General features: G+C 38.4%; 1 protein-coding gene across 2 annotated transcripts in view; it reads left to right on the top strand.

Annotated features, from left to right (window-relative positions):
- Window positions 1-21,976, top strand: part of TTC21B (tetratricopeptide repeat domain 21B) — a 74,643-nt gene extending 52,667 nt beyond the window's left edge. Inside the window, exons 23-29 of one of the 2 annotated variants that reach the window (XM_027590858.2) lie at window positions 4,542-4,692; window positions 4,887-5,048; window positions 7,307-7,502; window positions 11,309-11,476; window positions 16,453-16,573; window positions 20,154-20,221; window positions 21,426-21,976. In XM_027590858.2, the coding sequence (XP_027446659.2) occupies window positions 4,542-4,692; window positions 4,887-5,048; window positions 7,307-7,502; window positions 11,309-11,476; window positions 16,453-16,573; window positions 20,154-20,221; window positions 21,426-21,503 (944 nt within the window). In that variant the 3' untranslated portion in view covers window positions 21,504-21,976. Of the gene's footprint in view, window positions 1-4,541; window positions 4,693-4,886; window positions 5,049-7,306; window positions 7,503-11,251; window positions 11,477-16,452; window positions 16,574-20,153; window positions 20,222-21,425 lie in introns of both variants that reach the window. The other variant, XM_027590857.2, reaches the window with a different exon arrangement.
- The last annotated feature ends 4,947 nt before the right edge of the window (window positions 21,977-26,923 follow it).

Genomic DNA, 26,923 nt, shown 5'->3' with positions numbered 1-26,923 from the left:
TCTCAGCCAGGCAACTTAGCATCAGCAGTCTTTTAAAATAAATAATAGTCAAATTGGCGTAGTCGACTGGAAACTTTGGACTGACTGTTTATAAACAAAAATTATTTGCAAGTTTATCAGTGTAAGGATCTTGTACTCCAGAAATATCAAATATCAAAGGACATACATCCACACCTCCCAGTCTTTGCATGTTTCTTTTTCCTTTTGCCTAAAGTGTACTGTGCCTGCCTTCTTCTTCTTCTTCTCTGTCTTTCCCAACACATAATCTGAAATCTCCTCACCCTTTGCGGAAAACAAAAGCCTATATCTTACTGCCACCACCTACGACGTTTTAAGATGCCTTATGTGATGCCTCGATTTGCCTGAGACTGGGGGATCTCCTGCACAATGCAGGACTTCTGATCCTAAAAGAAAGAAAGTCTCAACAAACTGGGATGAGTTGATCACCCCATTCCTGGAAACTTCTTCCATACCTCTTCAGCTCTTTTAGCGTTTTTCTGAAAATACTTATGCATACATTTGTCTTCTCCATGAGACTGCAGGCCCCGCATGTTTGTGGGCATCACGTCATACACGTCTTACATCCCTGGTGTCACACACATTGCCTGACATGTAGGTGGTGCAGAAGAAATGTTAATTGGTTGCATGGACCAATGAATGACTCAAATATCTAGTCATTTAAAAATGTAAAATGTTAAGAAGATTGTTACTGTCTATGTCATATTTTATGTAGTTTATGCTTTATTCCTAATAGGACTCCATTCACAGATCTGTTTTATCAGAATTACGTATCTATACTTTCTGCATGAATTATAGGTCATCCTTAGCAGTACATGTTATACCTTAAGTTAATGCTGTATTTTAGCTTACTTCAGAAATGTACTGTCTAATTTGACTTAACCCAGCTAGTAGAGAATCCTTCTTAGAGATAGAATTACTCTTCCCTTGACAAGTGACACTTCTTCTCTCTCAAAATCTCCACATCATCCTGGGTTTTCCTTCCCCGACACTAACTGCTGAACAAGTCCCATCGGTTCTGTGTGCTGAAGAGCCTGCTGTCATATGCAGGCTGCCCTGTCCTAGCCCCTGGCTCGAATTAGGGCCACTGTCCCCTCTGACCCAGGCGGTGCAGTCCCCCACTCACCTTCCAGCCTCTCATTTCTTGCTGCCCCACACCTTCATAGGATTATCACATCACTTTTATAAATCAGAAGCTAGTCCTTTGCTTAAAAAATTAGGATGGCTCTCCAGGGTACAGTCTAAAATCACAGCATTATTTTGAAAAATAAGATGGCCCTAAATTATTGGTCCATTTGTATTTCTCAGCCCTCTTCCTCCACTTTTAATATCTAGTAACCTTGGACTTAGCAGCACTCCCCAGGCTCTGCTGCTCCGTCCCTGCATACACCATCTGCCTCTTGGAATGTCTCTGTCTGGCTGGCAAGATCCTCCTCTTAGCCTTCAGGCTGCCCACAAGTCTGATTCTGTACAAAACCTCCTCCAGGCAAAGTGAGGAATTCCGTGCGTTGTAATTCCCTAGCACTTTATTCCCACTGCATCACATCACACTGTATTTTGATATTTTCTCACTATCCATCAATAAGTATGAGCTATGTTTTTTTAGAATGTAGTACATTTCAGTTTTCAATGGATTCCTTAAGTACAGAAATTTGCCTGCTGTCAAATTTCATGTTTAAGTAAGAGACAAGTTAATGTAATTTAATCTATCAGTGGTGATGATAATTTAATAATACATTTCAGTAATATTAGAAGGTGATAATTATTACCTGGCCTCCCAAGGTTGACTTTAGATAATATTAGCAACATCATGCATCGCACATATTAGCAATATCATACAAAAAAACTTTGGCCTGAAATTTTAACCTTTATGTCCTGCCTAATCCAATACAACTTCTAGATTCTGTGACTTTATTCTAGGTAGTTATCCCTAGTTCCTATCAAAACTTCTGGAGCACCGAGAACTAGTGATGTAATATATGGTGATTAACATAACAATAAAAAATTAAAAAAAAAAAAAAAAAAGGGAAAAAAAAAAAAAAAAAAAAAAAAAATTCTGGAGTTGTAAATATTCCTAATGACCATTGTATTTTTAAAGCTCTTTCATGACCTTATTTTATTTGGTCTCAGTGACATTTTGAGGGTCAAGATTATAATCCTCTTTTAAGAAAATAAGTATTTCTTGACTCATAGAATTTGAATAATTTGCTTGAATTTGCATAGCCAAAATACAAGACCGATATTTGAATCCTCTCTTTCTGAAGCTATGGTCTTATCATCCTCTGCTTTTTAGTGATGCCAAAAGGCAGGAAGAACAAAATCTTGATACCCAAGATTATAGGTCAAGGAAGGTGAGTGATGATGTTGTCATCATAACCTGGATTATCTTGACATCATACAATAGAGTAGATAGATACAAAGCCTACAGAAGTTCTTTTTTTAAATATTTTTATTGAGATAACATAAAAATAAAATTTACCATTTTAGCCATCTTTAAGTGTACAGCTAAAGGACATTAAGTACATTCAAATTATTTTTGTAACCATCACCATTATTCATCTTCAGAACATTTTCATCCTTCCAAGCTAACATTCTGTAACTGATAAACACTAACTCCCCCTCTCCCCATCCCCTGGCAACCACCATTCTACCTCTCTATGAATTTGACTCCTATAGATACTTTTATAAAGTGGAACCATATGGTATTTGTCCTTTTGTGCCTGGCTTATTTCACTTAATAGAATGTTTTCAAGGTTCATTCGTGTTGTAGCACGTGTCAGAATTCCCTTCCTTTTTAAGGCCATATAATATCCCATTGTGTATATATACACCACGTTTTTATTTATTCATTCATCTGATGATGAACATTGGGGTTGTTCCCACTTTTGGTTACTGTGAGTAATGCTGCTGTAGACACTGATGCACAAATATTTGCTTGATTCCCTGCTTTCAGTTCTTTTGAATATATACCCAGAAGTGGACTTGCTGGATCATACGATATTTTCTCTTAGAACATAAAATCAAAGATAAAGTTTTTGTTTGTGTGTTTTAATTCTAACCCTACAAACAAGATCAGCATAGCTTATATAATGAGGAATTTTGCAAATCCCCTACTATGAGTCCTGTACTAACTGAAACTTGAGAGCCCAAATTATCTACAAAGGACAACTACAGAGAAATAAAATGTGACCCATCAATATAATAGACTGTTATGAAGCCATTTAACTCATGTTTTTGAAGACCATTTATTGACATTTGGGAAACGTTTACTGTACCAGTGTTGAGCCAAAATTAAAACCCAAAGTGTGACTTCAACTTTGTATATATGTAAGCAAAGAAATATGTTTTAAATATTGATAGGATGATTTTCACTCATAACTATATGAAAGGAAATGTACCAAAAGGTGGTAATCTTTAGCTGGTGGGAATATGAGTGATTTTTTTTTCTTCTTTATACTTCTCTTTTTCTTTGTTTTTCCAAATTTTCTAAAGTGTCTGCATTATTTTTACAATCTTAAAAATATTAATTTTTTCTCAAAACTTGGTATTTTAGTGATGCAAAAGAACTAGATAGAATTGGGAGAAGGCTTTCTAGGAAACTGCCAGGAAATTATACCTGACAACCAAAGAACTAAATTAATTCTTTTTTCTTGGGAGAAGATAAAATAGGAGTAAAATACTGGGACTAGGGGTGCCTGGGTGGCTCAGTCATTAAGCGTCTGCCTTCGGCTCAGGTCATGATCCCACGGTCCTGGGATCGAGCCCCGCGTCGGTCTCCCTGCTCCACGGGAAGTCTGCTTCTCCCTCTCCCATTTCCCCTGCTTGTGTTCCCTCTCTCACTGTCTCTCTCTGTCAAATAAATAAACAAAATCTTTAAAAAAAAATACTGGGACTAATTTATCACAGTTATATTATGGTAAGCTAGCGTCTAGTATATTAGTCACATACGCATATTAAGGAAAGTCTGGAGTAAAATTTCTAATTGCCCGCCCCAAACATTATAATCAAAAGGTACTGTTCTTGCCCCCTTCCTAGCTGCAGTGAATACTGCAGTCCTTACGTCAGAGATAGACTCAGCCTGTGCAATCTCATCAACCCTCCTGAATTTCACAGCTAGAGTTTAGATGACCAATTCAGGGACTGTTTCTAGGTTTTGTTCCCAGGAACAGTTGAAAATTAAGCTACAACAAATGTACATTTTTATAGATTGTATTGTATTTTATAGATTAGCTTCTTTCACTGTCCAGACCAACCAAACCCTTATCCAGTTGCCCATAGCATTATTTTGAAAATAAGATGGCCCTAAATTATTGGTCCATTTGTATTTCTCAGCCCTCTTCCTCCACTTTAATATCTAGTAACCTTGGACTTAGCAGGGATTTATAACCCCTAAGGCATTCCTTTTGATTGTATTTAAATTCTACTTCATTTGAAGTAAACTATACTTTAATGAAGTAGGATTATAACTATCAAAACAAGAGATATAAAATGTTATCTATATCCAAAATATTCTTTGTTTCTAGATAATTATATGACATTATCTCGTTTAATTGATTTCCTGAGACGATGTGGAAAACTTGAGGATGTTCCAAGATTTTTCTTAATGGCTGAAAAACATAACTCCAGAGCAAAATCGGAGCCAGGATTTCAATACTGTAAAGGACTATATCTTTGGTAAATCTATTGGTGAATAAATCCTATGTAATAGCTTTTTTCTCATTGTGAATAAAGTAGAATAAATTTCCTTGTCTTAAGATCTACATTTTAAAAAATGTTAATAATTTTATTTACCAAAGAGATTATAAATGACAAAGTTTGTAGTCAACGACTGAAATAAGTGATTTTTTTTTTTTTAAACACCTAACAAGGTATACTGGAGAACCAAATGATGCCCTTCGACATTTTAATAAAGCTCGGAAAGACAGTGACTGGGGCCAAAATGCCCTTTATAATATGATAGAAATCTGTCTGAATCCAGATAATGAAACTGTTGGAGGTGAAGTATTTGAAAATCTGGATGGAGACCTGGGGTGAGTTATCGTTTGACAAATTATCCCTTTTCTGGAAACACTTGTTAGGGATAATCGGCAAGGATACCTTCTGAAAGAGGGCTCAGTTCTAGGACAGCACTAATGAAAGGTCAGATGAAAAAAATCATAGTTAAAAAAAATTAAAATTAAAAAAAAAAGAAAAAATCATAGCTAGAATGGCTGTTCTTTGAAACAAGCATGAAATGCTTTTAGGAGGTTTCCGAAATCAGAATAAGCATGTTACGAAGACGCTCCCCTAGTTACTCTGTTGAGAACAGGATAAATTGTAGAATGTGATTATGTTAGCAAAAGCTATCCACACAATGATAGTAACCCCTTAGCAAATGGTAGTTCTGTGCCATACTCTGTACTTCATACTTCATATGCATTGTCTTATTTGCTCCCTGCAACAGCGTTGTGAACTAAGCTCAGAGTTAACCTAATGTAGTAGTCAAGGGTGGGGGCAAGATGTGGATTAATTTCTCTGTTTCCGCGAAGCCCCTGCTGGGAGCCCCTGTAGTGCACTGCAGATAAGTGGTGTTATTGCTATCAACCTGTGTTTGTTGCTGTTCCCAGAATTGGGCAAAGCATGATAGGGGATATGTAAAGATGTAAATGTATAAGGTATATAAGGTAGTTTCTGCCTTCAGGAGCATAGTAACCTACCTAGGAGGCAAGACAATATCTTGAAACCAGTCTCTGACAAAACAGGAATGGGCAAAATGGATATTAAGTGTTACAGGAATTCACAGAAATCCTAGCAGTGCCGCCAAGCAGTCGGGGGAAGATGAACAGAGGAGTGAGAGAAAATTAGAACCAGACTGCTGAGAGGTTTTAATGACAGATTTGAAGGCTTAGATTATAGAGACCATTGAAAGTTTTAGAGCAAGGGAGAGGCATGTTTGTTTGTGTTAGAAAGGTTAAGGTAACGTAGTGTTGTGCAACTATAGGCTCTTCTCCTGGAAATCTCTAGCAAATAGTTGAAAATACAAAACAACAAAACAAGAGGGAGGTCGCAGCTGGAGATACAGGTTTGGGGGATGGATCCTCAGAGTAGATAGTTGGAACCCAGTGAATGGCCTCTTTGCAAATAGAATGCAGTGACAGAAGTTTGAGAACTAAATTTTGAGCATGCTGACATTTAAGGGGATTGGAGGTGGAAGGGAGGTCAGAAAAGGGCAATCAGTGTGGTAGAAAGAGACCCAGAACTGTGTAATGTTACAAAAGGCAAAGGAGGGGAACTTGGAAGAAGGTACCTAACAGTGTGAAATGTTTTAGAGAAGATAAAGCCTAAAGCCTAAGAAAAAGACCAATAGCTTTAGTGATTGGGCTTTGAGAATTTAGTTTCCTTTTATTAATTGATTTATATATTTAAAAAAAAGAAAATTGATACTACATATTCGAATTGTTATTGCACTTGAAATTTGCAACCTTTTGACAGATACATAGTTTCTTTTTTTTTAAGATTTTATTTATTAGAGAGAGAGAACGGGGGGGGGGAGGGGGGGCAGAGAGTGAATGATACCAAGACCTGAGCTGAAGGCAGATGCTTAACTCTCTGAGCCACCCAGGCACCCCAGATACATAGCTTCTCTTCTGAGAGTCAGATAGGCAGCTAAAAATATTGCAGTGCTTGGCACAGAGTAGGTGCTTTAGCAAGGTCAGTTTTTACTCCCTCCTTTCTTTCATTTTCTGAGTAGATCTACTTGATAATTATATGATTCTACTTATCCTGAATTCTAGTTTTATGTTAGCAGAAATGAACACACTTACCACATGTAGATACTGTCCAATTTTTGTCTTCAGTCTAAAGTGAATAAATGTTTAATGGTATTTTATTAAAGCTACATTAATTTTGGGGGTGCCTGGGTGGCTCAGTCATTGAGCATCTGCCTTCGGCTCAGGTCATGATCCCAGGGTCCTGGGATTGAGCCCCGCATCAGGCTCCCTGCTCCGCAGGAACCCTGCTTCTCCCTCTCCCACTCTCCCTGCTTGTGTTTCCTCTCTTGCTGTGTCTCTCTCTGTCAAATAAATAAATAAAATCTTTAAAAAAAAAAGCTACATTAATTTTGTTTAAATGTAATGCATTATAACTGTGGTTCGCTTTGTATTAGAAGAGAATGAGTGATATTCTGCAAAAGGATTACTTCAAATTAGTGGCAGAAAAGAAACCAGTGTACCCTAGGGCTCAGTCTAATCTCAATGAATTTTACTTCATGAGTAATAGACATAAGAGATTTATTTTTAATTGTATATAGTAATTCAACTGAAAAGCAAGAGTCTGTGCAGTTAGCAGTGAGAACAGCAGAAAAACTCCTTAAAGAACTAAAACCTCAGACCATTCAGGGTCACGTACAGCTTCGCATCATGGAAAACTATTGCCTGGTCGCTACCAAACAGAAGTCTAATGTTGAGCAAGCATTGAATACCTTCACCGAGATAGCAACATCTGAGGTCAGTAGATTTTGTTTTTCAGCTTTGTATTCTCTTTCCTTGGCAGTATAGAAATATGTATTTTGATGAGCTGTGTATTTTCTGAAGATTGACTTAATTACAAGTAAAAATTGTCTCTATACTTTGGCATAATTCTACATAATGTACCTTTGTTTCTAGAAGATAGTATTTTGTTACTATTTTGATACATTGTTATATTTTTCTATTAGAATGATAAATTCTAGAGAAAGAAGAATTCTTCAAAAGGGCATAAATTAACTCTCAAAGGAATGGCTGTATTGTCTGGAGAAGTTCTGTGTTTTGCTTAAGTGACTAAGTGAAAAACACCTGGCTGCATTGATAACTCACCTTTTCACTTAGGCAGACTTGAAATGTTTCCAGCTCTAAGGCTAAATGAGATCAGTACTGACAGCTTATAATTCAGTCATGCGAATAATGGTGGTGTTTTTTAGCAATGCTGAAATAACCCCCTGCAATAATAATAGTAGTAACAACAATAATAATAATTAGAGCAGAGGCTTTCTTCTCTTTCCAACTCACTCAGACCCACCTTCTCACTCTGGGCGCTCTGTTTTTCCTTCCCTCACATAGTCCTATATTTCTTCGATTGCTTGATATTAAGGAAGGGGTTCTGGGTGCCCACTCTGTGAGCAGTGGGCGATAGCTAGGTCTAAGCGTACTCATTGGATTTCGTGTTCTTCCACTCAGCAGTGTTGTAGGCCACCGAAAACTCAAAATTTGTGTCTCTCAGCGGATATGCAGAACTTTGCTGTGTTTCCTTGTGGTTCAGTGGTCACAGTGGTGGCAGTAAGCTACTAAAAACTTCCTACAGGGGCCCCTTCCTCCTGCCTCCCGGGACCCGGGAGAGCTTTGGGGAACCTGCAGCCCCTGTTGCCATTTCGGAACACGTATCCTAGATGGCATTTTATGAGCACTGTAAGCCACCTTGGAACTAAACAGCAGGTAGCTCCCACAGCAGCAACATCCTAGAGCAGGGCCCGTCTGCTGCCCGTGAAGTAATGTTCTCAGGGGGCAGGCCACAGGGCAGCAGATGGATGACAGTGGCTGACAAATGGAGACCCGAAGTAGGAGAGAGAGTTTAAAGTGTGATGTTTGAGATAACACCAAAAGCTGTGAGTGACATTGTGGCTATTTCCTACAAAGACCAGTTTCTTGTGTTGGTGAGACTGCATTTTTTTTTTTTTACCATTCTTACATATGTGATTAGTAATATGCTACCCTCAAATCTGTCTACTGACAATACCAGTCAAAGACTGATGCATGAAGTTTCAGAAACAATGAGTTTTTTATCTGCGTTTTTTCCTTTCAATTCATAAGCTGCATGTATTAAATATAATGAATATTCATTAAGCAGCCAGTGGGTGCTAAGGACAGTGGGGGAATCCTAAAGATAAACCAAGGACAGTCTCTTCTGTCAAGTTTATCACAATCCAGGGAAGATGAGGCAAAGCATACTGACCGTGTACAAACCAAAATCTATTACATTCTGTTCTAGAGTTGCAGGTAAAAGTGCTGTAGGAAACAATATTAGGAGAGTGGGGAGGCCCTTTTGTGGAGAAGTATGATTTAAGAAGAACCACGATAAATTGCATTTCACAGGCAGAGATGGAGAAGATACATTCTAGAGGCAGGGGAAAATATGAACAAAGGCAAGGAGGCAGGGAAGCATCCTGTATATTCACCACACTATGTGGCATTCAGATTGATTGAAAAAGAGTTACATGACAAAGTCAGGGGAGGAAGCAGTGCAAGATACCTTAAACCCAAGCAAAATGTTTCCACCTGCTTTCATCCTGTCACCTTGAACCTGAGGGGTGTGTTGTTTATAACATGGCTGTATTGTCCTCTGTGATCTAAAGTTGTTGCAGTTCAGAGTGACTGAGAAAGACAGAGGAAAGCCAGCTGAACACCTTAGGGTGTCTGCACCAAAAAAGACATGTGGGTCTAATGCAGGGGTTGGAACTCAGGTTTGTACTTTTAGAAACTATTCTTGAGTTCATTCAGTAGTGATCAAGCTGTGAGATATTGATTCTACTCAAACTCAGGGTGTGGGATTTTAAAATCAGAGAACTTATTTTTAAATGTATAGTGTGGGATATTTTTAACATGTGACTAGATCTGGACATGTTTACAGGACCCTTCTTGGCTTGGAATGTCCTAGGACCTGGCTGACAAATTCAGAGCAGGCCTCTACTTTCTTTCCTTTCTACAGGAGGAGGCAGGGGGAAGGGGTCCTCAATAAATGGATGATATACCCCTCGTGTCTCCGAAACCTACTACCAGTTAGCTGGATTTGGCACTCAAACCTTTTTGCCATTCCTTAATTAGGAGGACAAATCACATATTGGAAGATTGTGGGTAGGCATAGAATTACAACTAAAGTTTTATCTTCCGAAAAATTATTTTCATCAAGCTCTAAGGAATTGTCCTTCTCTCTTCCAGGGTTTTTTCTGACTTCCAACCATGGTCGGTGTTGGACAATGAACAAACCGCTCTATTCTCCTTTTACAGTGTTCCTTATTGGTTACCCAAACTTTCTGTCTAACCGTGCACCTTTATTATAGTCTTGATATAATTTCTATATCACAGTTGCTCATCCTTTGTTTGTATTTTAACCTGAAGCCTCCCCTTTATAAAAACATCACAATCCCTCTGCTGAAATGTAAGAAGCCACCCTTGTTTTATCAGGGATATACACATACTGCTTAGGTAATTTGGTTTCCTGGGTGGATTACCAATAGCTTCCATTTTATACCAATTCTTATTAGTTTGTTGGTTTCACAGAGTGACATTTTCTGACATTGAACTCCCTCTAAAAGAACATTGTGTTTTACAGACACTATCAAGAAGCTGCAGACTCTTAAGTCTAAAAGTATTTTTTTTTTTTTAAGATTTTATTTATTTATTTGAGAGAGAGAATGAGATAGAGCATGAGAGAGGGGAGGGTCAGAGGGAGAAGCAGACTCACTGCTGAGCAGGGAGCCCGATGCGGGACTCGATCCCGGGACTCCAGGATCATGACCTGAGCCGAAGGCAGTCGCTTAACCAACTGAGCCACCCAGGCGCCCAAGTCTAAAAGTATTTTAAGGCATGAATTTATTTCATAATTTCCAAGTGATTCATTAATCACATGCCTTGTTTATAACATTTCATTGGTCAAACTTTATTGAGTGAAAAAGCTTTTGAATAAAACAAGAAGGAAGGGAAAAGGAGCAATAGAAGTCAGTTTTTATAAAAAGTCAATATAGGTAAGTCAGTACAAGTTCCTGTAGGTAAGGAATATCATTTGCAGGTAAATCAGTCTCATTCTTGTTTTACAAGTGAAAGAACTAAGAAGCCAAAATGCTGAATCTGAAACACAAGTGTTCCAGTTAGGATTATATTGAAATAGAATTTTGTTTTTTTCTGTTTCTATATAAAACCATAATAGCTAGTCAGTCCCATTAAAGATCAAGTCGCCCTAATTGTCTGAATCGTGTGGTTATGGCATCTGCGTATTTATTGGATTATTTTGACCACGTGGTGCCTGACCAAGTTTCTTCATGGTAGCTTGAGGTTACTTGGTGCATTAAAGAATGACCATATCACAGTTATCTGTGAGGAGCCAGATATGGAGTCCACAGGCCAGTTCTCATATTGTGGAGCCCTTGGTACTTGCCATGTTTCCTTCTAAACATAGGACATCTGTGTTTGTGGATCTGGGGGTCTGAAGTTTTGCGTCCTTACAGAAAGATCATATTCCAGCACTTCTGGGAATGGCAACAGCTTATATGATCTTGAAACAGACTCCACGAGCCAGAAATCAGCTGAAGCGGATTGCGAAAATGAACTGGAATCCTATTGATGCTGAGGACTTTGAGAAGGGTTGGCTGCTGCTTGCTGATATTTATATTCAATCAGCAAAATACGACATGGCGGAAGAGCTGCTGAAACGGTGCCTGCGTCATAATAAGGTAGGTGACTGAAGAGTAAAAAATAACTGTTAACCGTCGATGTAAAAGTTTTCTGTAATAGGTTATTATAGAATGATGGTCCATTTCTAAGGGTTCTTGTGTGTTTTTTGAACATTAAATGTTTATTCTTACCACAGTCAGGAAATAAACATTAATAAGAAGAAAGAAGCCATTTGCTCTTGAAAATAGAGATTTATTCAGTTTCAAGTTTCAGCTGTGGTATGCCCCACTTACAGAGAGTGTTTATGGAATGTCAAGCATTTGCCTGTGATTATCGAGCTCATCCCAGACCTAATGAAAATTGCAGAAGAACGTTAATTGCGGACGTCTGTCCCTCCTATTAAGAAATACTCTAGATGAATTTACCGCAGCTGCATGTTGTTTTCACATTATTAGAATCCACTATGCATAATACATTTTGTGGGTAAAAGTCTTTTCAGCATTTAATTTGTTTATTAAAAAGTCCTTATCTTTAGGTATGAAATTGAAAATCTTCAAGTCTGGAAACCCAAGGCCTTTTAGTAACAGTGCATTTTGGTGTTTAGTCACAAAAAAAGAAGGTTTTATTTTATCATTTTTTAAGAATTTGTTAGTATTTGTTGAGAAATAATTGTACTTAACGTAGAAACTTGACGATATTTATCTTTACAGATTCATAACAATTACTTCAACATTTTAATCATAGTAAATCTGTTTGATTTTCAGCAAATTAGATTACAAAGTGGATCATTTGTTTTTTAAACAATTATGATCATCTAATGCTATTATTTTCTTAGGAACTTTAAAAACCTAAAACATCAAGCCATTTATCAATTTAGAGTCTGTACATCTAATTTTAAGTTAAATTGTCCTTGAAAAACAGATTCTCATTAATAGGTTTTCAAAAATCTAAACTCCCAGACCCCTCAGGCAAGGAAAACAAAACAAAAATAAACTGTTGGGATTACACCAGAATAAAAAGCTTCTGCACAGAGAAGGAAACCATCAACAGAACAAAAAGGCAATCTATGCGTGGGAGAAGATATTTGCAATGATATATTTGATAAGAGATTACTATCCAAAGATACAGAGAAGTTGTACAACTCAACACCAAAAAACCTCCAAATAATCCAATTTAAAAATGGGCAGAGGACCTGAATAGACATTTTTTTCCAAAGAAGACATACAGGTGGCCAAAATGGACACATGAAAAGATGCTCAACATCACTAACCATCAGGGAAACGCAAATCAAAACCATGATGAAATATTACTTTATACTTGTCACAATGGGTAGAATCGAAAAGACAAAAGATAACAAGTGTTGGCAAGTATGTGGAGATAAGGAAACTCTTGTGGGAATGTGTTGGTGGGAATGTGTATTGGTGCAGCCACTACCATATGATCCAATAATTCCACTACTGGGTATTTACCCAAAGAAAATGAAAGTACTAATTCAGGGAGTCTGCCTCTCTCTCCCTCCCTCCCTCCCTCTCCCTCTCTCTCTCTCTCTCTCTCTCTCTCTCTCTCTCTCTCTCTCCCTCCCTCCCTCTCCCTCTCCCTCTCCCTCTCCCCCCTCCTCTCTCCCCCTCCTCTCTCTCCCCCCCCAGGCCCTCTGCCCCTCCCCCACTCATGTTTCTCTCTCTAAATAAATAAATAAATAAATCTTAAAAAAAAAAAGTGACCCAAGTGTACATCGAGAGATGAACTAATAAAGAAGGTGTGGCATATATATATAATGGAGTATTATCAGCCATAAAACAGAATGAGTCCTTGCCATTTGTGACAACATGGATGACCCTAGAGGGTATTATGCTAAGTGAAATAAGTCAGACAGAGAAAGACAGATACCATAGATTTCACTTACATGTGGAATCTAAACAACAACAACAAAAAAACAGATTCATAAATTCAAAGAACAAACTAATGGTTGCCAGAGGGCTTGGGAGTAAGGGGATGGGCAAAATGGGTGAAGAGAAATGGGAGATACAGACTTCCAGTTATGGGATGAAAAAGTCATGGGGACGAAAGGTACAGCATAGGGAATATGTGATATTGTAATAGTATTGTATGATAACAGATGGTAGCTGCACTTGTGATGAGCATAGCATAAGGTATAGACTTGTTAAATCACTCTGTTGTACACCTAAAATTAATGTAACATTGTGGGTCAACTATACTTCAATAAAAAAAAAAGGAAAAAGAAAAATGTAAACTGCCAGATGGCTGACCCTTACATGCCTAGTCTAGGATTAAGCAAGATTACAGGGGAATCAGGATTTCAGTACAGATAGAATTTCAGTTTGCCAGAACACTGACAGCGATACATTGCATGGTTGAACACGATGGCTACTTCAGAGGCGCCAGTTTGGCTGATTAGACATGTCAATATTGGAAGCATGAGATTCAGGAACTAGAGCTTAGAAACCTTGAATTGTATAATTAAAAGATGGAGATCATCCAGATCTGGGACAGAAATGTACAAGATGATACTAGACCATCTTGTCATACCAGATGGCAAGGAAGCTATCGAAGACGATTAGAGTCACGTCAAGGACTTAGGAGCCAACTTGAAGACACTCACACTAGCCAAAGTTGGAACACATTAACTATCAGTAAGAATAGTAACTGCAGTGGATTGAAACACACCAAATAAGTTTAAATCCATGAGTTTACAAAGATCCAAAAAAGAAAAAAAAAATCGAAAACCTAATTGGTCACCACTGAACTATGCTCATGAACTGTTATTTCTGAAGCCAGCAAATAAAGGGAAGGCATTAAGCACTTAGCCTACCTTTTCTATGTGAATTATACTACTGGGTAACAATAGAGCATAAAAGGAGACATTTCTCATGATAGATATTTTCCAGCTAATAAATGAAGAGTGGTAGGCTATCACCATTTTCCATCCCTGATAAATTAATGAATGGATATAACATCATAAAAAGAGAATCTGATATTATGTGCCTGCTGAGGGAAGAACGTGCCATCTATGATGGGGCTGGACTGGGGTGAGCAAGTCAAACCCTCACTTGGGGTCTGGAATATAAAAGGGCACTTTAAGTCTCAGGAATTATCTTCAGCAGCTGGTGCTACTATAACAAAGTCCCATAGACTGGGTGTCTTATAAACAGCAGAAATTGACTTCTCCAAGTTCTAGAGGCCGGATGTTTAAGACCAGGAAGCCAGCCTGGTTCAGTTCCGGTGAGGGCTTTCTTCTGGGTTGCAGACCACCAACTTTTTGTTTTAGCCTCACATGGTGGAAGGAGAAGGTGAGAGAACTGGCTGGGGTCTCTTATAAGGACGCTGGTCCCACTCGTGAGAGCTCCATCCTCATGACCTAATTCCCTCACAAAGACTCCCATCTCCTAGTACCATCACACTGGAGGTGAGGGTTTCAAGGTATGAATTTTTTATTTTTTTATTTTATTTTATTTTTTTAAAGATTTTTATTTATTTGACAGAGAGAGAGAGAGAGAGAGAGGACAAGTAGGCAGAGCGGCAGACAGAGGCAGAGGGAGAAGCAGGCTCCCCGCGGAGCAGGGAGCCCGACGCGGGGCTCGATCCCAGGACCCCGGGATCATGACCTGAGCCGAAGGCAGACGCTTAACCGGCTGAGCCACCCAGGCGCCCCTCAATGTATGAATTTTTTAAACATCCAATCCACTGTAGATAAATAAGCATTTAATCAAGGTTATTATAGAATATTATAATAAATTATAAAAATTATAATAAATAATGCAATGTTTTTTAAATCAAAACGGTAAGTAAATAGCATCTGACAGTGCTGTGCTGAGCGGTATTGAAGCCAGAAACAAAAGGGAAAATGTATGCCTCCATATCCATGTTTTTATGTATTTTTCAATGGGTAATGATTTTAATGAAAATATTATTTGACATATTTAGTCCCATTAAAGTCAGGAAAATAAAATAATAAATTTTGTTTGGGTATAAAGAAAATATCCAGATTTAAAATGTGTATTTCAACATCCCCACTTTTCAGTTTGATTTGTCAAAGTTAATGTTTGGGAAGAAATTAATTTAAAAAAATCACAAAAACGTGTATACAGAGTTGTGCATTTTTCCTTTTGCCTCAGGCCCCAATGTGGCTCAGCAGGGTCACTGACCTCTAAAGTCCTTTCACCTCTCTCCCCAAAGATGGAAATCAAATTTAAACCTCTAGATCTAATTATAATTTCCAGATATCGGTGACATGGGAATACATTACATAAGCACTGCAAGGATGCACTCAACTAAATCTGGGCTGTGACAAACTCGAGGATAAAAATTCTTGTTTGCTACATTTAACCACAAGAAAAGAGACCTAGAGAGAAATGGAAGGGAAACCTCTAAATCAAAAGAAAGTTAAGAGACATTTCAGCCAGTCACAACATGGGGGCCTTGTTTGGCTCATCATCCTAACAAACTAAAGACAAAACAAAATTATATTGAGACCACTTGGAATTTGAATAATGACTGGATATTTGGTTATACCAAGGAGTTGTTACGTTTTAGGTATGATAAACTGTGGTTCTGTCTAAAGGAAGTCCTTATATTTAAAGAAGCATACTAAAATATTTATGAATGAGATGGTACAATATCTGAGGATTTTTTATTTGCTAATACAGAAGGACGAGTATGGGGAGGTAGAGGTTATAACAGTATTAGTCGTGATTTAATTGTTGAAGATACAGGTTCATGGGGTTCATTACACTGTAAATTTTAACTTGAAATTATTTGTAATAAAAACTGTATATGTATGTATGTAAAATATACATTCCCTTGCCTGTCCCCTAAAAATCCTGACTCTGGGGGGAATGGGAGTCGGTCTTGATCAGAATCTTTTATTAAGTCCCATAGATGATTTGATTGCATAGCCAAGGTTGAAAAACATTGTTTTATGTGCCAATTAAATGAGTTAATACGGTCGACCTCTACAGTCCTAAGCACCCCATCAAATCAAGTTTAGTCTATTAATACATCTTCCATTTTCCTTCAGTCTTGCTGCAAAGCTTATGAATATATGGGGTACATTATGGAAAAAGAGCAAGCATACACAGATGCTGCCTTAAACTATGAGATGGCGTGGAAACATGGCAATCAGACAAATCCAACAGTCGGTGAGTTTAACAAATTAGATACAAGGTTTTCACTGGAAACTTGGGTTCTATTTGTAAATCTTCATTTAAATGCATTTGATTTCTTTTTAAGAACAAAATATACATTAAGAGCCAACTTATTAGTCCTTCTGAAAAAATAAATTTTATATTCATAATAGATTATTAACTTAATAGTTATTAAGTATAATTTCTTGAGATTCAAACTGGTCCTCAGTCACCTTAAAGGACATCTAATCTAATTCTGCCCCTTTCTCTCCCTTAACCCTCAGCCATTTCTGAATGGTAATGCTGGGGGGAAAAGTGTTCCTGCATCAGGTCAGTTAGGAAAACATTTCATTAAATCAAGTTCTGTAGGTTTCTTTATTGCAGGACTTCTCTGTGCTTTTATACACTAATGCAAATTGTGATGGATGTCACAGAGGGGACATGTTTCCCCCGATAGTATGACCATAGACATTTTTTTTTTCCTGAGCATCTAGAAACATCAGCTTGTTCCAGTGATAGACTCAAGGAATGCACTCTCCAACATCCCTACCAGATAGACAGATCCGGGATATACTTAGTGACTAGTATATGGAGATGACTCCCCACATTGTGAGGGAGCTCATCCCTATGTTCTTCCCTTTCTTTGTACTGAGCTGAAATATGCTGCATTGAAGCTGCCAGGTCTTCTTTCTGGAGCAACCCACAGAGCCCTTTCCTTCTTACATGTGTGGTATACTCTAATTCAGCTTTCTGTCCTGTCTCTCCGAACGCATCTCTTCAACCTTTCTCAGTTACTCGCCCATTTTTCCTGAGACTTGCTTCCAAATCTTTCACCCTCCTTGTTGCCGTCTCCTGGAAACTCTAAAATAGTGCTTCCCAATCTGTGCTTTGGAATACTTGGTGAGATATTAATAGTTATTTCTTTACAAAAAAGAACAAATGAAAAGAGAGAGTTGAGTATGAGGAGATTAGATTTCATGGCCAGATGAGTTTGGAAAAGGTCGTTTTACTGGTCCGTGTCCCTCCTGACCTCTTGTACTAGAAATGAACAAGTTCCTGAATTATACTTAAGATTATGTATAATCAAGCTGGATTTTTTTATTAGGCATTTTAGTAGTTGTTAACTCGGCCTTAAGGTAGCATCTGTCTTTAGCAGCCATGTCATGGTATGGACTCAGATTTAATTTGCAGTCCGATAGGTCATCTTTACATTAACTGCTGTTAGTTCAGGACTTCCCCCACCATGTATTTTTCCGGGGTCTGTTACTTTACTAGACTTGTATAGGGCACATTTGTTGATGGTATTTTTCCTTCTCAAGTATCCTATATCCTACAGAATCAAGTCAGCTTGTAAAATGAAAATTCCTTAAATGTCTTTAAAAATATATGTAATTTTGATACTTTATTCCATAGAAGGTATACATTTAGAAGTTTAAATTAAACATTCTATTCCTTGGAAGACTTCAGCAAATATAGAGATTCTAACTCATTAGTTCTTCCATTGTGTCATCTGTGTATTTTATAGATGGTTTTATCAATTTCCCCGACTTCTCATTGGTAAGTTTTCTCTGAGGCTCTCAATTCATTCTTTAGTTTCTTCCTTAAGGTCGTCATTGCATCTAACACCCGCAGTTGTTAACTGGCCACATTTAACAGTGCATTTCACTTTTTCAGTTGTCAGGAAATCCTTCAAATCATGGTCTTGTTCTTTCCGTAAGATTCAGGCTTGAGTGCTATCACTGTGAGAAGCGCCAGGAAGAAAACACATCTATGTCTGCCCCTCTGCACCCATCCTCGGGCCACAGGGCACCACTAACTAGACTGTTCACAGTGTTCATGTTCCTCTCTCCACTCCCCTCCCCTGCTACCTTTCTCCCCCCTGATTACATGGTGTTGCATTTTTGTAAGCTTGACAGGTGTAACGTGGCAGCAGTGCACATTTTCTTCGCCATTTCTGGCCCCTTATTTCCTCTCTCAGATTTTTTGGACAAGATGATCTGTCAAGTTTCTTCCAACATCAAAACTTTATGCTTCCAATTTAGTATTGACTCAATTGCTAATATATGTGTGGCGCTCTAAAACTTCTAAAAGCATTTCACAAGTATTTCATTTGATCTTAAAATCGCACTCAGAGTTGGGGGTGGGGTTCCAATGAGGAAACTTGAAATTGACAGCTCACCTGACTTGCTAAGGTCTCCAAGCTAGTCAGGAAGCCAGAAACCAAAACTGAAATCCAGGCTTTTTGGCTCTAGTTTCCATGTAAAGTATGATTGGCATGGCATGACATCTTAAATTGTTTTCCTTTTTAAATGTCACCGACTTTATTTTTAGCCCGTTTTACATTTCCTTGGTAATGATATCAAGTTTAACTCTCTGAAACTTACTGTTTTCATCATTGACAGTTTTATAGGCATGTATGTTTATGTGTGTTTATATCAAATATTATGAATTTTAGATAATTCCTCTCTCTTACCGTTCACTACCTTATGATTACATTAGCCAGTAATTCTTTTCAAATATTTGTTTGAAATTAAAAAAGAAAATGCTTTGGTACTTTTATTAGGGCCCAGGAGCAGCATTCAAATTTCCCTAATTTATATTTGTAAGACGTAAAGTGAAATACCGAATTTATGAATTTTAACATATTATTTTACATCGTGGTATATCACTTCGCATTTGTGGAGTACAATGCCACTGTTACTTTCTTATCTCCTTCTGTTTGCTAACTCTCATAGCGTTCTTATTGGAAAAATAGCAGTCCTTTAAGGATGTCTTAAAACCTTATTTTAAATGTCAGTATTTGAAACCTGGCACTTCAGTATCAGTGCTTGCGATAATTGTTACTAATGGTTGATGTGGAATGTCTGACGACTACTCTGCCCTCTTCTGGGTGGCTCCCCTAACTGCTCTGCCCTGTCACGTTGTACTCTGGGTCTGTTCCATTCCTGTGGCTCCCATCACTGCCTTTTATCGGAGCAGTTTCCTCTGCCTAAGAGCGTTCACGCTTCCGTTCCCTTGGCCCAGTGCAGGCCTCATCCTTCAGACTGCAAGCGTTGCCTGACACCCACCCTCTCCCCATCCAGGTCTCCTACTCTACGGGTCTTGGCCCGTACCTTGCTTTCCTACCATTTATCTCACTTTTGAAAGTGGTAACTTACTTGCGTGATTATTTAAATAACCTACTTTATTTCCTAATAGACTGCAAACCTCCTGCCTGTAGGAACAGTGTGCCTGACATGTTAAGGGCGAAATAAATCTATGCTGTCTAAATGGATAGCTGTGGTATCATTCACTGCCCAGTGATGAGTCTATACTATAACCTGACATAAATGGCACTTTGTTGGTAAGTTCCAAAAGCCATCTTGCAGGATGGCAGTCTTCTTACTGCAGGCCTTTTTCCAGCTCCGTTTTCTGTTGTACCTGTTCTCCCTCCCATCATCGCATCACTTCTCTCTTCTAGTGTGCTCACCAGCCTTCTTTTAGACTTCTCCCGTGAGTAAGCAAACAAAGGAGGAGGCAAAAAAGGTCATGCTAGCCATGTGCTCTATAAATAGTACTACATCATTATGGCTTTTTTTTTTTTTTGTCTTAACAGGATACAAACTGGCATTTAATTACTTAAAAGCAAAAAGATATGTGGATGCCATTGACATATGTCACCAGGTAACACTTCAATTTAGATTTCTTAAAATTTTTAGGCTGCACAATTTCCTACTTTTAGTTCATCTCAAAATGTACATGAATAGATGTTGTGTTTCGGTTAAATGACTCATCAAATACCTCTGAGAGAGATTACCACCTTTCCAAGTTTAGAAAATGATCAAGTTTCCTTAAACATGTTTTTAATTGGGGCTCCAATAATAAAACGTTTCTGTCAAGTGAAAGAGGCTAGAGGAGAAGCATGTGAAATAAAACTACTGATTCTCCAAGCCATGTTCTGAATGAAGTTCTTGTGAATGTGTCCAAGTCTGGTTAGTAGGGAATTCAGATTTATAAATTAGAAATAAGAGGTATTTCTGTTATTTAGAAGCCATTCGATTACATTTCTGTAATTGATCCCTAACTAAACGATCCCTTACTAAAATGACAAATATTTAAGTTACACTTTTAGAATTTGCAGCTTCTTTATATATACAATGTCTCGTTGATATATAAAGCATTGCCCCATTGTTCCAGATAAGGCATTATATTCAACATCGTTAGGAGCTCCAAGAAAAGCTCCTTAGAAAAGAATTATGTAATGTCTCCTACCCCAGATGGCTGTCTCAGCATCATTATAGCAAATACATGGCTTCAGTGATTGCTGTTGATTACTGAACTCTGTAAGGCAGTATTTCACATTAACTTCACATTTCACATTAAGATTAAGGTTGTGCATTAATGTAACTTACACATTAGAATCATTTGTGGAATTCTTTTAAACATGACTATCTCCCCACTCCTAGACTCAGTAGACCTGGAAATTTATGTTTCAAAATCCCTCCAGGTAAATATGATGTGTGCTCCTGGTCAAAAATAACTCTGTAAGGGTTTTTTAAATATCGTATGAATAGCCTAAATTTTCTAAATATTTAAAATCATTGATACGTACTTGCTTTTTGCAACTGATCTATTAAGAAAGTAAGTATATTTGTTGTGTTTCTCACATGTATTTGTATTCTATTGTTGTCATCTAATTACTGTTACTATGAGTTATGTCACATTTCAGCTGTCACCTTTAAGAAGTGTTGTTATATTTGTAATATTAATACAATGAAATCTCAACTGTAACGCTCATTTCCAGCAAGTTTTGTAGCTCTCCAGTTCTCAGTAATCATTTACAAGTTCTCGTGCTTTTGTTTTGTTTTTTGTTTTTTTGTTTTTGCAGGTTCTTGAAGCACATCCAGCTTATCCAAAAATCAGGAAGGATATACTTGATAAAGCCCGTACATCTTTGAGGCCTTGAAAAGTATTTTAATTTAGTTTGTTGGTTATGCAGGAAATGACAGGTATCAGTTCTTATAGTTCAGAATAGGTTTGAGCTAAAACTTTGTAACAGAAGCATACTTTTCTTTCTCCAGCAGAGGCTGCTATTGTATATAAAGAGAAATGCTATGGCAAATGGATGGGTTTCTGATGGAGGTCAGTGGGAGCTGGTTTATTTGATTGACTTTCTTGATTAGGAGCAGATTTGGTGTCTCTGTGGTACAGATTATAACCCATTTCTATAAAGAATATTTTGTTAAATACGAGGTAATTAAGTATCCTATATCTTTTCTAAGGAATATTAGTTGTTTATTTCAGGAAATACATTCAAAATGCTGTTGTTCTTAAAATTTTTTGTAACATTCTCTGTTGTTTCAAAGGTTTGAGAAAAATGTTCTTGTAAATAATGTATGGAAAGAAAAAGTATATTTTAATAAAAACTTTATAAATGTATGGTTTGTATTGCTCTTGGAACTCAAAAGACGTGGTAAGTTCTGCAAAATCAGGGTAAGCCCCCTAAACAATTTGCACTGCTAATGAGTCGTTGGAATATGTGACATTCCTAGAAAAATCTTTTTGGAAAAGTGTAAAGAACAGGAGCTTCCATTCCCTTTGTTGAACTCATTCTTTCTGCTTTCGATGCCAGTGTGATCTTAAGAAATAATCTGGATGTGAAATCAGTTAAAATAGGTAAGCTCTTGTAGCAATAATTCACCTTAGCCCAAAGACTAGATCTCTTGATGGCACTTCAGACACGGTAACATGTGGCCAGGAAGAGTGACAGGACAGTTTTGGTCAGCAGGGACTCACCAGGCACACCCTGTGAAAACAGCTGCTTCCCTTACCGTGCCTGCCACCCTCTGGCATAGCGGCTCTCAGCCTCTCAGGTTAAATTTAACCTAATCTTAATCAACTCAATGTTCAGCATTATTTCTGACTTGTTGTCTACATCTTTTTCAGTTGTCTTTAAAAATACCGTAAATAGGGTCTACTCTTTCGCTTGCATTTCCAATAAATACAGAGTATTTTTAAGTCGCCTGTTGCTTATAAGTGTCCTATGTTTATTTTGGGGGGGGGGGGCCTATGTTCTCTTGTTTTTGACTACTTCTGCAATTTTCCGAAGTCCTTCTAATTCCAGTTATACGTCATAAAATTCTCGTCATTCTTCTTTTTCACCTACCTTATTTATGGCATTTCATGAAAATATTTAGGAGCATTTATGAAGCATTTCATATCTGTTAGAACACTTGCACGTGTCTTATTATAGTTGATCACCAGAACCCTAGAATATGTGATTCTGGAACTGCAGCAGATTAGCTCTTTCTTTGTAATTCAGCCTGAATGGACGTTGTTAAGGATATTATATAACAGAGTACCTTAAGTAGTTCCAGTGAATTTGCATCATGGAATACTAGAGTCCTGGAAATTGGAAAGAGAAAGTAGAACATCTCTTCTTCCAGCAAGACACTTCCAAATCAGTCTTCCTATCTGTAAAATGGGGAGTTTGTTTTTGTTTCTTTAGCAACCACTGAATATTTTGCACCTGCCATTTGTGAGGTACTATTCTAGGAACTTACATTATGTCTTAGAATTCACACTCAGCTCCCCAGAGAAACAATACTCTTATTGTTCAGATGAGGAGGATGGAGTTTCAACTAAATGATTTGCCCAAGGTCACAGAAAAAGTGTCAGAATCTGGATGCCATACTGACCCAGAAAACTTCAAAGCTCACGCCCTGTTTCCTATATTAAGACATTTTGCATCAGTAAGAGGGATTGTGTCTCTAAGAAAAAATTCTCTTGTCTACATCTGGCTAGCAGAAGAAACTTAAGTGTTCTATCACAGAGCTAGTCAAGTAATGAGGAACAAGATGAACTGAGTGGAGTGAACAGTTCTTACAAACGTGAAACTACCGAAAGGAAGTCTAGCTGAGGAGTAGTGTAGTGCGGCAGTTAAGTACATGGATTTGAAATCAGACCAGCCTGGGTTTCAGCTGGGCTCTACCACTTACAAGGTGTTTAATCTTTCTCAAGTTATGTAGGGTCTCTGAGCTTCTGTCTTCTCATCCATAAAGAAGCATATAAGGATAATCTGCCTCAGGTCGTTGTAAGGATTAAATGAGAAAACATAAAACGTGTAATGAACCTGACTCACTTAGGCTCTTAGTGAATAGTGGCTCTACCTACTTATTATAAGTGGAACAGGGCCAAGTAGTAACTGCAACTGAGAAAAACCTTCACAGAAGAAAAAAATGAAGTCCAAGGTGAGATAAAGAGGAGAGGTGAGTTCCCCAAGACCGCTCAGCCGAACGGGGTTCAGGGTTCTCATTCATGCTTGCGCTCCTCCCCACGCTTCCCCCCTCCTTTCCCCTCTGTCCTCTCCCCTCCCCACACCAGACACTGTGCTGGACTCTCTACGAGCACGATCTCTTTTCATCCATCTCTGCCTTTGCTCTAGCCTCCTCCAACCCGGGGTTCTCTCCCTGCTCGCCTCTCCCTTGCCCTGCTTCCTGTCTCCAAGCTTCCTGCTCTAGGCTTTTTCTTTCTTTCTTTATTTCAGGTGTCAGTTTATTGTCACCTCCTCAGCGGCCGTGTCCACGTCCGGGCCCACAGCCTGAAGTAGCCATCCTGTCATGCTGTATCTTATCACCCTTTTTAAACTGTTTAGCACTTAACCAGTCTCTGATGTTTTCTTGTTCACTGAGGCACGGTTTATGACCAGGCCTTACGTGATGTACGCAAGATCACATATCGAGGAAAGCGGGAACTCAAACTGCTAGTTGAAGGAATCAGGTGCAGTGAAAGTTTGGGGGCTGCGCTAAGGACGGAGAGCAGAGGAGCACAACATGAAAGAATTTTCTGTCAACCTGGGATCAGAATACCATCCCCTCATGGTGAGGAAGCAGTTACAAGTTTAATGCACCTTGACCTTAAGCCAGCTAGTATGATGAACTGGGTCCCAAGAAGAAGTAGCTTTCTACCCTAGAAGTCAAGAACCTAGAGCAGTTCTGGAAGGGTTTTCCGCATGCACAGCTGAGGAAGCTACGTTGAACCTTGCATTAGGGTACCTCTGGTCTCTGCTAGAGCCAGTAGAGTCGCTGTGGAAACCAAATGACCAATTAAAACTGACAGAAACTTTTAGTTTGGGACTGGAGACAAGTGACTAGCCTTATAATAGGATTATATAGCACTGCTAGCGCTGATAAAGTAATACATGAAAGACTGGCAAAGGTGCAAGGAAGCTAACACGCTCATACTCTGCTGGCACAGTGTAGTCAGCCTTCCTGAAGGGCAGTCGGCAGCATGAATTAACAGCTTGTCCTTTGAGTAATCGCACTTAGAGAAGTTTTTCATGGGAGATATTCAGAAATTTCTCAAAATTTTTCAGTTAAAAATAACAGCAAAAAACTTACTGTTTTTTGGGTTTTTTGTTGTTTTTGTTACCAAAACACTCAACAAAAAGGAAGTGGTCAAATTATTAAAGTTTACCCAATAATGGAGTACTATGTAGTCATCAAAACTATTTTCAAAGATGTTTTTATGTGTTTTTTAAAACTTCTCAAAGATTTTTTTTTTTAAAGATTTTATTTATTTATTTCACAGAGACAGAGTGAGAGAAGGAACACAAGCAGGGGGAGTGGAAGAGGGAGAAGCAGGCCTCCCGCTGAGCAGGGAGCCCGATGTGGGGCTCAATCCCAGGACCCTGGGATCATGACCCGAGCAGAAGACAGACACTTAACGACTGAGCCACCCAGGCTCCCCTTCTCAAAGATTTTTTAACTGCTAAAGTTCTCACAAAATAATAAGCAAAATAGCAGGAAACATAACTCCATATAAAATATTAACTTGGAAAAAAATAGATGCATGGATATAAATACATACAAAGCCAGATGAAACTAACCCAGTTTTTGGGAGGCGCTTGGGTGGCTCAGTCAGTTAAGTGTCTGCCTTCGGCTCAGGTCATGATCCCAGGGTCCTGGGATTGAGCCCCACGTCAGGCTCCCTGCTTAGCGGGGACTCTGCTTCTCCCTCTCCCTCCACCCCACACCTGCCTGACTCATGTTCTCTCTCAAATAAATAAATCTTTTTATTTTAAATAACCCAATTTTTAACTCATCATATCTGAGTGCTGAAATAATCAGAGATGTATTTCACAAGTTAGCTGCAATGAACATATACACTAAAAAAATTTTTTATTTTAGAGAATAACATTCTCAAACTTGCTTCTTGCTGACTGTTTAAAGTTCTTTAGCTGAGCAAAGATGAGTAGGAAAAACTAAACAAACACTAACATTCTTTCAACTCTGAACACCACATTTTACTACTAATTGTTTATGCAGAATGTAATCTGGTTTATTTCACTTGTCAGAGGAAAAGATTCAGGATGTAGAAGATAGAAAAAGACTGCCGCAAAATGTTAACAGGGGTGGTAATAGCCATGATAATAGGAGGACATGGGATTACTAAGGAGGCTAGAAGTTTCTCGTCAAAATGGGTAAAGAGCACAGTCTCGCAACTGCAGAAAAATTGAGAGCAAAGCCAGTTCTCTGCAGTTTTATCTCATATTCTAATAAAGTTCTAGTGCTGATCCTACCAAATTTAATAAGCCAGTGGAAATAACCGAACTCACACAGGGCCACAAAGTGTGGTCGTTCAGTTTGGTGTCGTGAACCTCCCCCCTCCCTTGGAGGAAGAGGGCCCCCTCTTCTAATCTGAACAAAGATTCCTTGTAGGTTAGTAACAGCCCTGTGAATGGAAGGTGAGGAGTTACAGACAGCAGACAGCCTAGGAAATGTTTAGATACAGAGCTGAGGGTAAGGGATTGGGGGCGCGCTGGCTGCAGAGCCATATGACATGACTGACCAGTGTCTTGCTTTGTTTTTCTGTTTTCTAAGATAGGAGCTACTTGAGCATCTTGGAATATTGAAAGCCAACAGATATTGAAGATATAAGAAAGAGAAGAGGGGAAAACGAGTAGGAAAAGGGTGAGGGTCCAGGGGCGTTTAGAAGAATTAGAGTTTGCAGGGAGGTGTGATTTTTCTAAGGAGAATATCGGAACCAAAAAACTGCAGAAAAGAGGTATGACATATAAAGGTGGCCTCCGGAGCCCTTATGCTAATTGGCTCCAATAATTTTGTAATAAATAAAATGGACTTTGACCTAAATGCAGTACCACTCCTTCATATGCATGGAATTTGGGGGCCTCTGTTTTCCTTGGGCTCTGAAGTATTTTTCACCTACTTCCAGGTTCCTGGTTGTGGTTGCTGGAAGTCTGCCTGCCAGATTAGAGGGGGGTTACTGTAACATAATAAATCATAGTTATGGGCGGAAAAAAGTGCTACCCACCTTTTAATACTCTTCTTAAGAACCAGATGTTTTCTAGAAAAATGCTTCACTCTA

This window comes from Zalophus californianus, chromosome 3 (genome assembly GCF_009762305.2).
Source record: "Zalophus californianus isolate mZalCal1 chromosome 3, mZalCal1.pri.v2, whole genome shotgun sequence".
In the NCBI taxonomy this organism is placed as follows: Eukaryota; Metazoa; Chordata; class Mammalia; order Carnivora; family Otariidae; genus Zalophus; species Zalophus californianus.
The sequence above is the reverse complement of the archived record's forward strand: the minus strand, read 5'-3'. Positions and strand labels throughout refer to the sequence as shown.